At 37.6% G+C, this 15,911-nt stretch overlaps 1 protein-coding gene across 2 annotated transcripts in view; it reads right to left on the bottom strand.

Annotated features, from left to right (window-relative positions):
- Positions 1-379: 379 nt before the first annotated feature.
- Positions 380-15,911, bottom strand: part of EIF3H (eukaryotic translation initiation factor 3 subunit H) — a 98,654-nt gene continuing 83,122 nt past the window's right edge. Inside the window, exons 3-8 of one of the 2 annotated variants that reach the window (XM_049632992.1) lie at positions 15,046-15,213; positions 13,391-13,490; positions 12,025-12,174; positions 4,188-4,308; positions 2,014-2,146; positions 380-599 (exon numbers count right to left, since the gene is read on the bottom strand). In XM_049632992.1, coding sequence (XP_049488949.1) covers positions 502-599; positions 2,014-2,146; positions 4,188-4,308; positions 12,025-12,174; positions 13,391-13,490; positions 15,046-15,213 — 770 coding nt within the window. In that variant the 3' untranslated portion in view covers positions 380-501. Of the gene's footprint in view, positions 600-2,013; positions 2,147-4,127; positions 4,309-12,024; positions 12,175-13,390; positions 13,491-15,045; positions 15,214-15,911 lie in introns of those variants that run through there. The other variant, XM_049632994.1, reaches the window with a different exon arrangement.

The following is a 15,911-nucleotide window of genomic DNA, read 5'->3' as shown; positions in this document are numbered from 1 at the left end:
AATGGTACTGGCAGACCATCACCTGTGGAAACGAAACAACAGACCAATAAGAAGCACGCCCAGCAGTTTGAGGCTTGGGGATGAGGGCTGCCTGGGCAAGCACACAAGGCCTGGCCTTCCAGGGGCACCAATTTGGTAGAACGAAGCACAAGAATTCACAGTGTGCCAGGGCCTCTGGGTCAGGAGTTGGGACAAGCAGCACTGGACTCTATGTTGAAATGTGGCACCTCAGAGGTAGTAGAAAAGGTGACGGAGCCTGCAGGTCTGAGCCTGATGAAGCTTCTGATCAAATCTGTTTTATCTTTTGGAGACAAACAGCATAAGCAAAACAAAAATAAAAGGCTAGATGTGTCTAAAATCAAATGAGCAGGCAGTCAAGGTTGTTTTATTATTTTATTATTAGCTGGAAAGACTTCAATATGCAAGTGTATTTCTTCCAAGAAGTGGCCCAATGTGATCTCAAGAGTCCAGGTTAACTCCTTTTCTGGAAACTTCCTTTTCTCAGTTGTTGTATTCCTGAAGAGCCTGGGCCATGAAGAGTTTGCCTAAATTTTGGGCAGTGAACTCCTTGATGTTCTGGCAGTAAGTGTTAATCTGGCCTGTGCATTTGGGAAAGTGAGAAAGAGAGTCACAATGTTCCATAAATTATAATGACCTAAAACACTAGTCAAGCAAGAAAATCAGAATGCAGGATCATCAGAGTTTTGTTTTGTTTTGTTTTGTTCTGAATCAAGAGTTTATAAGAATCAATTCCATTTGTCCATATCCTTATAATGAAGAATGTAAGTTCTTTTGAAAATAGGCTATCTTCCACTCCTGGTTGCACGGAGAATGAAGAAAAACAGCAGTTAAGTACATATTAGCTATCAATCAAAAGGTACTGACTATGTTGATCAGACGCACGTTGTACTAAGACAAGTGAGAAAACAGCACTGGCTCTTCTTAGCCAGGCACAAAAGAGATCCAGATACCAAATCACAGAACTGCAAACTAAATGGACCTACCTGACCCAGATATGAACAAGTACAGTAGTTTTCAGTCTGTGCTCTAGAAATACTAAGGGTTTCTTCCTCTTCTAACCCAAGATAGAGCAGAAGCAGAGAGTCCATGTGAAGAAAGAAATACATCACTGCTCTTTAAGTCTTAGAATTAATGATCTAATCTAATGCAACATTTGTGCAATGTGCTTTGAAAATATAATAAATACAACTCTGCTTGAATTGGACCTTAAGTAAGGAAAACGTGTCCCAGTTTCCCAAATTTAACTTATATGTATTCTAGAAAATCTTAAGGAATTTGGAATTCACCCCCCACACTGAAAATGTACCAACAGAATTAATAAATTGTGGAAGATCATCTTTTGAATAGGATTTTTACTCAAATATATCTCACAGGCAACTAGCTGATCGAATCAAACAGTATTTAACAGCATTTACACAGAAATCAGGTTATCATGGCTAAATAAGAGCACAATCAAGTCCTAGCAAAGGACACAAGACTCCACCAACCACTGAAAGGCAGTGTTAAATGGTAAGTACATCCACACAAAGTACATCCAGAATTGCATTCATGTTGCTACAACAGAAGTCAAAGTTAAGGGAAATCCTTTTCAATTCAAACACCCACAAACAGACATGGGCTCAGTGCTGGACTGGAACATGAAAAGTAAGCAGCTCGAGTTAAATGATCTTCTGCATTATGAGAAGGTAAAGATTTTTTTCTTGGTTTCTATGAAAGATGACTCAAATAAAACCTTTCCACTTTAGAAAGTTTATAATGCCATCTCAAAAAATGCTTAAACAAGGAGTGAAGTGCAGAAAGAAACTTAGAAATAACAAAGACTGACATGTTCATAAGTTTCAGAGAGTATATGTGCTAGATTCAAATTCATCATTCAACCATTTTAAATACACTAGCTTTTATGATGTATTTTTCTGTTGATAGATCTTTCCTTGTCTCCTGCTTCCTAAGGAAGAGAGAAGAGTAGCCATGTTTTGCACCAGCTGACAGTACCTGCAATGAGCAGAGAATCCATCCTGGCTGGCGGCTGGGGTGGCTTAAAGAGCTTGGACAGATCCTCCTCAGGCAGTGGGGGCTCCCCTCGACTCTGGCGCTGCATATTCTCCTGCTGGCGACGCTGCTGATACTAAAATTCAGAGGAGAAATTATTTGGTTATTTGTCCCTACCTGAGGAGAAAAACAGACCCATTGTCAATTACGCGATCAGCAAAACTCCATTGCTCTGAATTCAAACTTCAGTTTTAAAAATGGTAACCCATGGTAACTCCTGCTTCTAAGAAGCTAATGAATATGGCAATAAAGAAAATGCCTTTGTTGGAAACTCAAGTGTCACTCTGAGAGTCTATAATGATATGCAAAAAGCAAACTGGTTATGTAGGAAACCGGGGGCTTAAAAGATAAAGAAGTTCATAATTGGTGAGTGAAGGGGAGCGATTTTACCATTTATGACAATAGGGTAAATGACGGCGTTACAAGTAACATTTATCTTAACTGTAGTAAGTAAAGGAATCAACGATCACATTGGGGAATTTTTTCAACTTTACCCCTACTGACCAAAACAACAATAATGCTGATGATGTTAATACTGTAACATCATCACTGCTATTATTACAGTAGTAAGCACTTCTCCTGATCAGCTGTGCTTTTAGCCCTATAGCTAAGAATGAATATTAGCTTAGATAACGCTTCAGAAACTTTCCAAACGAAGATTCCCGTGATTCTCTGAAGAGAAGGTGAAGATACATCTAAAGGTATGGCTTGACTACAAACTCACAGAGCAAATTATAATCAAGAGGTAACACTTGTGGGTTGCTTACAACAGCAGAGCGAAAATATCCCACACGTAGCCCTTAAAATGTCAGGTAATGAGAAACCAAGGTGGGCCAGTAAAAAGTTTAGGTCGTTGGATTCTTAAAAAGGGGGAGTACCTTCCTTTGCAAAGATTTCTATACTCATTAGGGGATTTGAGAGAAGTCAGACAAATCTAAAAAGGGTTACGAATGGTGGTGGTGGTACAAATAAGCATCATGTGCAAAGTTTTAAGACATATTAGAATTGTAAAAAATATCTGTAAGACTGGTTTCCAGAATCAACGGTCTCACAATTTGATACTCCAGGCTGCAACCTTCACCTACAGGAAGCAGCAGCAGGAGGACAGAATCATGCTTGGTCTTTTCTGCTGTCATCGTCCCCTGCTACCCTTTATAAGTGTTTCACCATCGCCATTTTTACTACCCATCATCTTTTCTTTTAAAAGGTATATACTTTATAGATTTATATGTGTTTTTAAAATTCTAAGTACAATAGAAACACAAAGTACTTAAATTTCACTATATACGAACAACTGATATTAAAAAAAAGTTTGAGTGTAATATTCTCAGAACCCCTTAGTTATACTTGTGCTGAGAATTATACAGTTAACAACACCTAGTTTCAAGTGCATTTTAATGAAAACACAGTAGTCACATACAAACACTTTCACAGATGAACATTCTGGAATCAACTTATCTATGAATCTATAATTCTATAATCTTATAATTATCTATAAGAACTCCTCAGAACAATACAGTCCTAAAAACAATATTCCAGGAACTGTGAGAATCATGTGGCCTTCAAGCAACACTAATAAAGAAAAGGCTAAATGGCCATAGCAGTGTGTATGTGCATGTGAGAATATTCAGGTAGTTCTAGGGTTTTTATCTGTATTATACTATCTATTTCACAGCGGTTGGTCTATTATTTCCTATCAAAATTGCTTGCTCTTAATCACAATTGCTCAGTTTTTCAAATGAACTGAAGATTGCTAACTATGCTGCAATGAGCCACTACCAAACCAATTACAGTTAGTAAAGAAATGAGCTGTGACACTCCAGAATCTCTTCTGCCTCTGATTTTCTCAATAAATGTATCTCTTATTTGCATAACGCTGTCATCACAATCTGAGCTTAATACACCAGCATTCTTTAAGACAGGTATTTTAAAGTACAACTTAGAAATAATATGTGAGGAACATACTATATAAAGAATAACCTTTTTAAATATGATATAGTTACCAGCTAATAGTCAATGCGTTATCAAATATAATTTCGATAGTTTTGAATATAACTCTTAAAGCACCATACTTAGGAATGAATTCCATGTCTGTTGAATTTTTCCATAACACCAACCTGATGTTTCTGCTGCTGCTGTTTACTCGTGTTCCTCATGTATGTGTTATATTTAACTATATCTTGGCTCATTTCATCCACTCTGTCCATCAGCAACTGTAGATTCTTCCCCAAATGATTGCTGAAATGTAAAGTAAATATACTGGCATGTCATACTTTAAAGTTATAGCTCTGCCACTACTCTAAACACTTCTGAGATATTAAACTGAGCTGCTATTTGCTAAAAGAATGAGAGCACACATACACATAAGAAGGGTCCAGGAAAGAGTGTGAATCAGATTGTTATTAAACTTTTCATATTGAACTCACACTGTAACCACCAGAGCACCTGAAATAGCTCAGTTTCTTACTGTCAGAGCATACATACATCAGAGTAGAAGCTGTTAAACATATCTAGCAGGATATCTATAATGTTTATTTCCTGAACAACCAAGTTTAACCTAAGCTCAGCACTCCTGCACCTTTTCCCTTAGCACCACCCCCTTCCCAACTGTGTTCCAGAGCATTTAAATCAGGACGCATGGAAAGGAAGAACCATGCAAACACACTAAGACTTCTGGTACACGATTTCTCTATCCAGCAGGTTCTAAAAGAACAACAGCATTTATTCTGTAAAGCTACATGAGGAAAGGAAGAGGGCTCCTTTCCCCTTGCCCTCCCTAGAATGTGTAGTACAGTCATTTACACTTCTTTTCCTCTCCAGAAATTTCTACTGCAGCTAATTTACCAAAATCATCTTAGAAAATGATGCTCATGATTTGTAAAATGACCACCATATTCATTGATTTCTGCCTGCAACTAACTCCTACCATGGTAAAGCCTACTACTGCATACATGTACTCTAAAAATAACTAGTTAACAAATAGTATTCACTCATTCATTTCAAACAAGTATTTACTAAACATCTATTATGTTCCGACTTCAGTGTTAGCAAATAGAGACAATGATGAATGAGACATTCACGGTCTCTATCTTCACTGAGCCTACAAATGATTAGGTGTGGGGAAGCGGGGAAGGGAAGGTAGAGACACTTTGGACAGTATGGTTGCACTATCCCTCTGAGGAGATGACAGGCTGAAAGCAAACGATCAGAAGGAATCAGCCAAACAAAAGTCTTCCTGGAGAAGACAGCATCAGTGCTGAATGCCTGTGATGCACAAGAACGAGGCCAACAAAAAGAGGAGGTCTCGGCCATGGCTGGAACACAGAGGTCAGACAAGCCCACATGGGAAGTCATCGGCTGCACCACAAAACACTAATGACAGTTAAAGTGAATGAGACCCCTCAACACCAATTAAATGATGCCCTTGAGTTGTTCATGTTTGTGGTATATTTTGCCTTAAATCTTAAAATGACCACTCTGGCTGCTATGCAGAGAACAGACTGGAGGGTACAAACCAGGAGATTAGTTAAAGAGTCTATTTTGGTGTGTTGACAAAGATGTAGAGAAACTGGAACACCCATAGACTGTGGTGGGAAGGTAAAGTGGTACAGCTGCTATGGGAAACAGTTTGGTGGTTCCTCAAAGAGTTAAAAGTTACCATATGACCCAGCAATTCCACTCATATTTATTCAAGAGAACTAAAAACATAGGCTCACACGAAGACTGTGCACGTATGTTAATAGTTGTATTATTCATAAAAGCCAAAAGGTGGGAAAAAAACCAAATGTCTATCAAAACATGAATGGATAAGTTGTGGTATGTCCATACAATGGAATAGTATTGAGCCATAAAATGAATGAAGTCCAGATACATGCATAAACCTTAAAAACAATATACCATGTAAAAGAACCTAGATACAAAAGGCCTCTCGCTATATGGTTCCATTTATATGAAATGTACAGAATAAAGAAATCCATAGAGACAGAAAATAATGAGTGGCTGCCAGAGCATGGGAAAAGGAGGGATGACATGACTGCTTAATGGATACTATTTGGGGTGATGAAAATGATTTGGAATTAGTAGTAAATGTTTGCACAACATGGCGAATATAGCAAAAGCCATGATATATTGAATTCTTTTTACCAAGTTTTGGCTCTTTCCTAAATGAAAGAACACAGAACTGGTGTGTGTGTGTGTGTGTGTGTGTGTGTGTGTGTAAATAAATTTACCTTCTAATCTCAGGTCTGGAACTACCTACATAACCTTAGCCCAGTTGACCTAATGACGCTTTTTCAAAACATTCAAATGTTTCGCTTTTTTGCAAAAGTGTTTTTATCAAATTAAATTTTATTTCATATTTATCTTAGCCCATTTTAATTTCGTGAATCATTTTTAACTTTAAAATATTTCTTATTCTTTGGAAACAAGATAAGTATTTGTTTCTGTTTTCTTCTAATTACTTAACAGCTTGATTCTAAGTCACCTCTAATTAAATGGTCTAGGCCAATGGTCAAGGTGAGTAATTAATTCATTTTTTCCTCCGAGTACTTAGTCCACATCCACTGATTATACAGTCACACTGTGTTCCAAATACAGTCAAGATTAAAATTTAACAATACTCTGTCATCTAAATGTACTCTTTCAATACACACTATTGAGTACATATTTTGCCAGTCACCCTGTCAGATGCTGTGTATTGAACTGTAAAAGACATTGTTGCTCTCCACCCATCCTAGTGAGAAGACAGGAATGTAAACAGATAAACACAACACAGGGATGTAACAGAAGCATACAAGATAGTCTGGTAGGAGGAGATGAGACTTTCCAGATAATGTGACAATTGAATTTTGAATTTTGAATTTTTGAAGAGGAGTTGGAGACAAGGAAGGCAGGAAGGGACATTGAAGATACTGGGCACAGGCAACATGTTCAGACACTCTGGCATGAAAAGCATGATGCCTTTGAAGAACTGCACTGAGGGCAAGATTGGGAAAAGAGAGCAGTGAAACTAAGAGGCAGACAAGGGTCACAGCACAGTCTTGGAAGCAAGGACTGTATGTTTGGATTCTATTCTAAGGCCAATGGGGAACCAGCCAGAAAGTTAAGCAAAGGAGTAATACTAAAGTACAATTTGCATTTAGCAAGATTACTACAATGAAAGAGGAATAGGAAGTTTTGCAGGAAGTTAAGAGACTGCGAAAGTAATCAGGAATAGAAATAATGAGGCCCTGGCCTAAGGTAGCAAAAGACGCAGAAATAAAATGAAATCACCCCAGGAGTGCACAAAGGGGAAGACAGACCCTGAAGAACACTGAAATTAAGGGATGAGCAAAGAGGGCTCACTGTGGAGAATGAGAAGTAACCAAAACAGTTGTAGTTTTAGAGGCTCCAAAGAAAGTATTTCAGGAAGAAGGGGGGACATCAACATACAAAAGACTTAAGTGTCCACAACCTCCAGTAATACAGTGATGAAGTCCTCTGTGACTTCAGTGAGAGCTCTGACAACAAAGAACAGATGGAACACTAAGTATGACTACAGAAACAAGTCAGTATGAAGCAACAGGTGAAAGGAAATGGATAATAGTGGTATGACGTCAAAAAGCATTCTTTTTGTAATTTTGTTTCTTAAGATAATGGAGACTTAGGGGCACCTGGGTGGCTCAGTCGGTTAAGCGTCCAACTTCGGCTCAGGTCATGATCTCACAGTTTGTGGGTTCCAGCCTGGAGTTGGGCTCTGTGCTGACAGCTCAGAGACTGGAGCCTGCTTCAGATTCTGCGTCTCCCTCTCTGTCTGTCCTGCCCCGCTCATACTCTCTGTCTTTCAAAAATGAATAAATGTTAAAAAAAAAAAATTTTTTTTAATTAAAAAAAAAAAAGATGATGGAGACTTAAACAAGTTTAAACGTCCTTTTTAGGAGATGTATGTTCAAATATTTAGGGGTTAAAAGTCATGCCAGCAATTCTTTATTTAAAAAAATTTTTTAAATGTTTATTTATTTTTTTTGAGAGAGACAGACAGAGTGTGAGCAGGGGAGGGGCAGAGAGAGAGAGGGAGACACAGAATCTGAAGCAGACTCCAGGCTCTGAGCTGTGAGCACAGAGCCCGATGTGGGGCTCAAACCCACAAGCTGTGAGATCATGGCCTGAGCCAAAGTCCGATGCTCAGCTGACTGAGCCACCCAGGTGCCCTGCCAGCAATTCTTTCAAATGGTTCAGGAAAACAAAAAAAACAAACAACAAACAACAAGCCATGCATTTATGTACATAGATAAAAAGAGAGCAGGTGCAAATGTGGGAGGATATACCACTGGTAAATCCAGGTGAAAAGTTTATGTGTGTTCATCAGATTTAACTCTTTCCATTTTTCTGAGGACTTGAACATCGTCAATTTTTTTTTTTAATGGGAAAAACAAGTCAATAAATAAATAAATAACAGAAAACAACACACAGAGCAACTGAAGAATGGAGTCAGTTCCCCAGAAGGCAGGAGGGACAGGGATGGGACAGCCCTCAGGAAGAGGGCACTGACCCTTCCATTTTCACCAATGAAAGAACTGAGGCCCAAAGAGCTAGAACAAATACAAGAAATGCTACAATCAACTATGCAAATAGTTGTTTAAAAAAAAAAAAAAGTCATTTATACGCTAAGTGCAAAAGGAATTCAGAGAAGAGAAAGATCACCACAAACCCTATTAACTGGGTGATGGTGGGAAGGGTAATGACACTGGAGAAAACCATAAGGGAGAGTTATTGCCATATGAAGAGAGATCTATTATTTGTTCCCACACCTTGAATCTTGAAGAATGACTACACTGATTTGAGCAATTCTACTGGAATAGACTCGCCCTCTCTACCCCAAAAGGTCTTTAATATAAAGCACTAATGTTACGTATTGTTAAGTATATGTAATTCGTGAAAGAACACAAGCACAGATCTGTGGCCTCTAAACATTTGATATCATTTATATTACTACAATGTTCTTCAGAAATATATCCAATAAGAAATACTCAAAAATCTGCACAACAGGTCTTGAAGGGCAAAAGGAATTAAAATAATATCTAACTATTTCACAGATAACATTCACAGGAAATCAGGTCCATTACCAAGAGCAACTGTACAGGGATTTCTTCAGTACCAGTTCAACTAGAATACTGAACCAGGGGGGTATTATTAGGAAATTCAATAATATAGCCTTTTCTTTTATTGTCAAGGTAAACAAAGAACTGAAAACAGCTCACTTAAACAGATGTGAACCAACACATGCAGAGATATGCTGTAGTCTGCTCTGGCTAAAGTATCAATTTATCTTTATCCTTAATGTATAATGCCCACCTTAGTTTACTTTTTTAAAGAGGAAATAACATAATTACCTTTTCAAGAGTGAAAAGCTGAAGGCTTGTGTAACACATTTTTAAAAATTAATGAAGGCTGTTATGAAGCAGCTATTACCAGAACTTCCATCCAATAAAATTAAAATTAAAAATCAGAATTGTTTTATTTTTTATTTTTTATTTTTTTAACGTTTATTTATTTTTCAGACAGAGAAAGACAGAGCATGAAGCGGGGAGGGTCAGAGAGAGAGGGAGACACAGAATCTGAGACAGGCTCCAGGCTCCGAGCTGTCAGCACAGAGCCTGACGCGGGGCTCGAACTCACGGACCGTGAGATCATGACCTGAGCCGAAGTCGGACGCTTAACCGACTGAGCCACCCAGGCGCCCCAAAATCAGAATTGTTTTAAATGAAAGGAAATGCAGTATGTTTTATTCACAGCCTAGAACCAATTTATCAGGTAAACCAAAGAAGTGGTATCCACATATGGGTTGTGAAAAGCAAGACCACGCAAAATGTTTGAGGAGCTGCTACAGCAAAATTTCATGGCGACTGACCTGATTATCATCAGCATGCTATTAATGTTAGAAATTAAAATCTGAGGGGCGCCTGGGTGGCTCAGTCGGTTAAGCGTCCGACTTCAGCTCAGGTCATGATCCCGTGGTTAATGATTTCGAGCCCCGCATCAGGCTCTGTGCTAATAGCTAGGAGCCTGGAGCCTGCTTTGGATTCTGAGTCTCCTTCTCTGTCTGCCCCTCCCCTGCTCATGCTCTGTCTCTCTCTGTCTCAAAAATAAATAAAAACATTAAAAAAAAAAAAAAAAAGAAAGAAAGAAAAAGAAAAGAAATTAAAATTTGAGATGTACAAAGGTTATAGTTCAGTCTGTTAAAATAGTATTATCAGTTTGGGTGAATATAACAGTCCATTAGTACAGGTACTGCTCAGGGTTGCTTCATTTTTTTCCCTTCCAACAGGAACACAAATTTACCTTTTAAATAATTTCACATTTAAAGAAAAGGACCTCTCTTTCTATTTCACATAAAATACAGAAGATAAAACTATAATAAAATATTTGTCTGGAACTTACTTGCTATGGCAAACTGGGAGCATTTTCTTGGCTATTATAAATGCTGTTCTGGATAAATAAGCATTACAGACCAACTCACTGGTAATGTTAAAGCACAAAAGGGCTATATTTGTTTTGTATGCTCAATAAGCTTGAGAAAGGGTGAAGGCATAAATTATATGAGCAAACGCTTTCACATAATAAATTTAAAATTACTGTGTAACTACATATATACTTAATGTATCAAATTGTAACCTTGCATGCTAAAGAATGTTCTTGGCGCAATGCTTTAAATACAGGTGTGCTGAATGTGTTTGTAAAAGTAATAAAGAAAAGTATGACCTTCTAAAAGAGACAAATTAAAGGACTATTATGAATATATGTTTGCAGTCCACAGTAACTCTTTAGTGCCAAATTAGCCTTGTAAGCTGGCTATACACTCCGTTTACCACGCAGTTTCCATTTCTTCCTCTGTACAGGCTTTCTAGTGGCCTCTATGATGGATTCATCCAATAGAAGTGGCCGTTCAACCACAGTCCTATCCATTCCAGAGCATGGAGAATACTGGGCTCTCTGGTCCTCCCGGGTTTATCCCACTCGTCTTATAACAAAGAAGTACAAGGTCTGTATGTTCTTTTGTGCAAGCTTCTACTGGAGGTTATAGAAATATGACAAATAACTGAGCTTCGGTTCCAAACTGTGTGCTTAAGAAAACACACTTCGTGGTCATTCAACAAATACATACTGATTGAGTACCTACTCGGCCTATTTAATTTCTACAGGTCTGCTGCTAGCACCCTCCCACCACAAAACAATCACCAACATCAAGCTTAAAGGGCATTTAAGAGGAGCTACATAGACGATTCTGCTTATATTTCTGTTAAGAGCAATAAATGACAGGAAAAGAAACATTAATTCCATAAAGGAAACAATGTGTTTGGAACACCTCAGTGAGTACTTTACCAACACAATAAATACCTAGCAACTAGATAGCTAAAGGAGTCACAATGGAGGAGATGATGTCACCACTGTCTAAGACAGCAAAAGCCAGGGTCATGTTTGGAAAATTCTAATTTTAGTTGAAAATCCACACTGGAAATTCACTACTAATACAGTCTGTATCTGAACAAGGGCAAGTGCCACCAGTAAAACAAATACGCATTTTTGTTTTTCTCCTGAGTATTATTAAATATCCAGACATAATACCATAAGCCTCTAAGGACAGTGTACAATAAAGCTAAGCCCCAAAAGAAACAAACAGACAAACAAACTCCTCTCTCATGGGCATTTACCATATCAAAGCAAAAATGATACAGCAAAGGCATCAGAGCATTCTTATAATAGGAATTATTAGTATTCAAACATTTTCATTTGATCAGTTTGGCCTTTTTCCTGGGATCTTAGCAGGGCTGGATAAATACTACATGTTGTTATGTCTTAAGAACCTCAAAGTGTGCTTGGGTAATTTTTTTCTTGATTCATGGATTTAATTCTGAGTGAAAGAATCTTTTGCAGAAAGTGATAAAAAGGGACTTTTCATGAGACAGGGCCACTTACCTGCTAGCAAGACTGAGCAATTCATGTTTATCTGCTACAGCTGACTTCTTCTCAAGCTCCCACATTAGGACGTTGATCAGATGTGAATTTTTAATTACAATCGGCACTTCTTCAAACATGTGCTCAAAGGTGATATTTCCCTTTTTCAATCTGTGAAGCATGTTAAAAATACTTTAATCTGGTGGTCAGAAGTAAGTGTTAAATTGACTATTTCATACATTTTCCCTAATTACAGGCCCTCTCCAGGATCTCTGTTTCATTAGCACTCTTTTAAAAAAGGAGAGAAACGAGTTTCACAGAGTCCAGCATAAGTCGAATGATTTGAATAACACTGAAAACGATCCAAGTTTGAGTTATAAAGCTCAGAAAACAAGATTCATGGCAAAATAAACTATTCTTTCTCCGTAATCAAGTATCTTCAAAATTTCATTGATACTAAAATGTAAATGCCATAGGAAGTAAAGCTATATAATCTATATCTAAAACAATTCCCTAGGAAAGGGAAATACTCTAGTTGCTGGAAAGTTCATTTTAAAAGCCGACTGAACAACTAAATTCACCACTAGCAGAACACTCACAGGATATCCTATATACAATGGTTCAGAACACAGCAAAAATGCCATTTCTCATAATTTAGTTATAACCACCACTCCCAGGAATTGTTCATGAGTTAGCTTTGAACATTTTTTGCCTTAATTTCTTTAGAAGCTATTCGGAAACCAGCAAAAAAAAACCTACCTGTGCTAAATGAAGTTAAAGCTACTAACTTTAATAAGAAATCAAAATTCCCATAATTAATAGGAAATGAAAGAATTCTGAATTTTTTTAATTTTAATGTAAATATTCCAATGCCATTATGTAAGATCATAAAACAGCTGTACTAATTAATTCTGTTCATACCATCAACCATAAAATTTCCAAAAACCCACATTCCTTATGGATACCTTAAACTGTTTGTATCTTCCCCACCCCCAAACCCCAGCCCCACAAAACAGGAGTTCAGAAAGTAAGACCTACATCTCACAGTCCGCCTGACACAGAGCTCATACTCTGACAGCCGCCGGTCACTCATCTAACCTCCCTTTATTAATCATTTATTTCCTCAAATCCAGTAGCTAATTAATTCCCACTCCAAATGAATTCACCCATAGTGAGAACAGACGAGACATTCCATACAGAACAGTTTAAACATGGAAAGGGAGAGATCAAGTGGCACTCGGCCATGCAAAAGACGTCTACCGTCCACACGGCAGAAGCATTACCACGCCACCACCACCATGGATTCAATAAATGTGGCAAACTAAAACCTTAAAAGAAAAAACAGCCAATGCTTTACCATATGCCTCACAGGCCCCCAAACACTTACGCTTCAGGAGAAAAATCCTTCTCTTTACAAACTTCCATCAGTTTAGGAGTCAGTCGGTATGCTTTCAGCGAGAGAGACCCTTGGGCAGTTTTTATGGGATCTCAAATAAGGAAAAGAGAAAGAAATTTACTAGAAATTTTGTTACTACCAGTGCTGGAATGACACTGGTTCTAGGCACACTGTCACTTATCATACAATCTTTGCAAAATGAAGATCAAAATAAATGATCAGAACGCAACATGAAGCAGATTGGAACCAGCAAATAGTTAAGTGAAAATGTAGGAACCCTATCGTCCTCCTTGTAATTGGTAGAGGAACTTCCTCCCTGAAGTAAAAATAAAGGATTCAAAATGAAGCGATTCTCATATCTATTCCTCAGCTTGAACAAATATTCTTGATGAAAAGTTGAACTTTTCAAGAAGAATACTTGAACAAGTATTCTTGATGAAAACATCTCATATGTTCTAAACCTTACATTCATCCCGTATGACAAGAAAAATACTAATGAATATTAAATATGAAAATACACTGCATGCACTTGTGCAGTTCAGTCGACTAATTTAAATGAATAACCCTGCAAACGAAATGTATCCATCCTAAGAATCACTGCCCAAGTTTAGTAAAACAGATTCTAAAAACAAAACAACAAGAAAGTGCTATCACAAAAGTGTCTTTTTAGTTTCAGAGAAACTAATTTTGTCAAAAACTAGCTGCTTAAATACTCCCTGAGTAAGGGAGCTTAGCACTTGCTGCATGATAACGGCTCCGGCACGCCAATATTCGCCTAAAACCTGTGTTAACATTCATGTTGTCTGAAACTTAACACAGTGAAACTTTTAGCAATAGGTGATAAAATGAAAACCAAAATAGATTGAAACAAGTGGAAAATTCATCAAGGTCTGATGATGCAATGTTTCCAGCCAATATAAGTACACTTTAACAACTTGTTCTTTACTGTAATCCAATTGTTAACATACTGAAACAATTTTGGGGCAGCTCATAAGATTGATCGTATTCATTAGTATTTTTTCTGACAGATACTCAGGACGTTACATTTACTTCTCAGCTGGAAACTATATGCAAGTCTGCCAGATATGGCAAACTGTGAGTGTTTGGGGAGGGGGAAGGCTATAAAGCTGTTAAATTGCCTACAGTTCTGATACAGCACAGAACATCTGGTCTGGAGAGCTTGAGGAAACACCATTAAATAGGCCGAAAAGAAAAAAATCTTTGTGCTAAGAAACAGTCCAGGTTTTGTACGCTGCTGTCAGAGGTATAAAAAAAAACTTGGCACACTGTGTTAGGATTGGTCAGTCACGTACAGAGCCAGACACTCTAGCAATTGGGGTTTGTTAGACATCTGGTCGAGTTCCACCAGCCCCTTCAAATGAGGGAGGGGAGACGGAGGAATAAAAATGAAGCAGCTACTCCAGCATTCCAAAATGTACACATCAGGGCTCTGATAGCAAGAAAAATAAACAGAGAGAAGGAAACCCTGTCTAGACTTAGCTGCTGCTGAGGCTGCTGCAGAAACAGGGTTGGTATTTACTTGAGAAGGCCTGCCAGGCTGCTCTTAGAGGCAAAAAGACAGAAAGCAAAAATAGTAGTAATAACATTAAGGGAAGAAAAGAATAATAAAGGAAACTCCTACTAACCGTAAATGAGAACGACAGATTCCTCAATGGCATGCTGGTAACTGAACTGAGAATCCAGGAGTGCTCGGGTGACGAACGAGCCATAGTATGTGGACTGATACCAGCCCACGTGGAGATGATCGATGTTGACATGGCGAAGGCTGCGCATCATTTCCATCTGATATTGGACTAGACGATACAGAGAGGAGGGGGTAAAAGAAAATCTATTTAATGACGCCACAAATATTAAAAACAAGCCTTTTTGGAAATGAGTTGTTACACAACAACTTATTAGCTACAGGGAACAGGTTTCCAGATTTAAAATTCATTCAGTTCACATATAAAGAAAATGAATTTAAGCTTTCAAATCATTTCAAATCCCCGAAGCTTTCTTTTTTTTCATTGATGAAATAACATGTTGTAGAAAAGTTACTAAAAACACAATAATAATGCCTTGTTATAAAAACGAAATTATTTATTAAATGTGGTTTCCACTCCCTTCTCAAAACTCTTAAAAATAGTCAATGTTTAAGAAAACAATTTGTGTATTTGCTATACTGGTTGGTTTTAAGAAATTTCATTTGAATTAGTAAGTGAGAATAGTTATCAATGTCTTCTTCAACACAGATTTTAGAACTGAGAAGTTAAGATCATCAGGAAAATGAATGGGGAAACAATTAACTACCACATTATTTAAATACGAACAGAATACAAGCTGTAGCTGATTTAAAATATAAGAATTCATTTTTGCCTTCATTTGGTGCCCCCTGCTGCATATGCTAAATTTTAAAAAGAACTCTTTTCTTGTGTGTTCTTTTGTGTTAACTAATAGATATTAATTTTTCATTAGAGTTATAAGTTAATCACCATGTGTAGAATGAAAAGGT

This window comes from Panthera uncia, chromosome F2 (assembly GCF_023721935.1).
Source record: "Panthera uncia isolate 11264 chromosome F2, Puncia_PCG_1.0, whole genome shotgun sequence".
NCBI classification, from domain to species: Eukaryota; Metazoa; Chordata; class Mammalia; order Carnivora; family Felidae; genus Panthera; species Panthera uncia.
The sequence above is the reverse complement of the archived record's forward strand: the minus strand, read 5'-3'. Positions and strand labels throughout refer to the sequence as shown.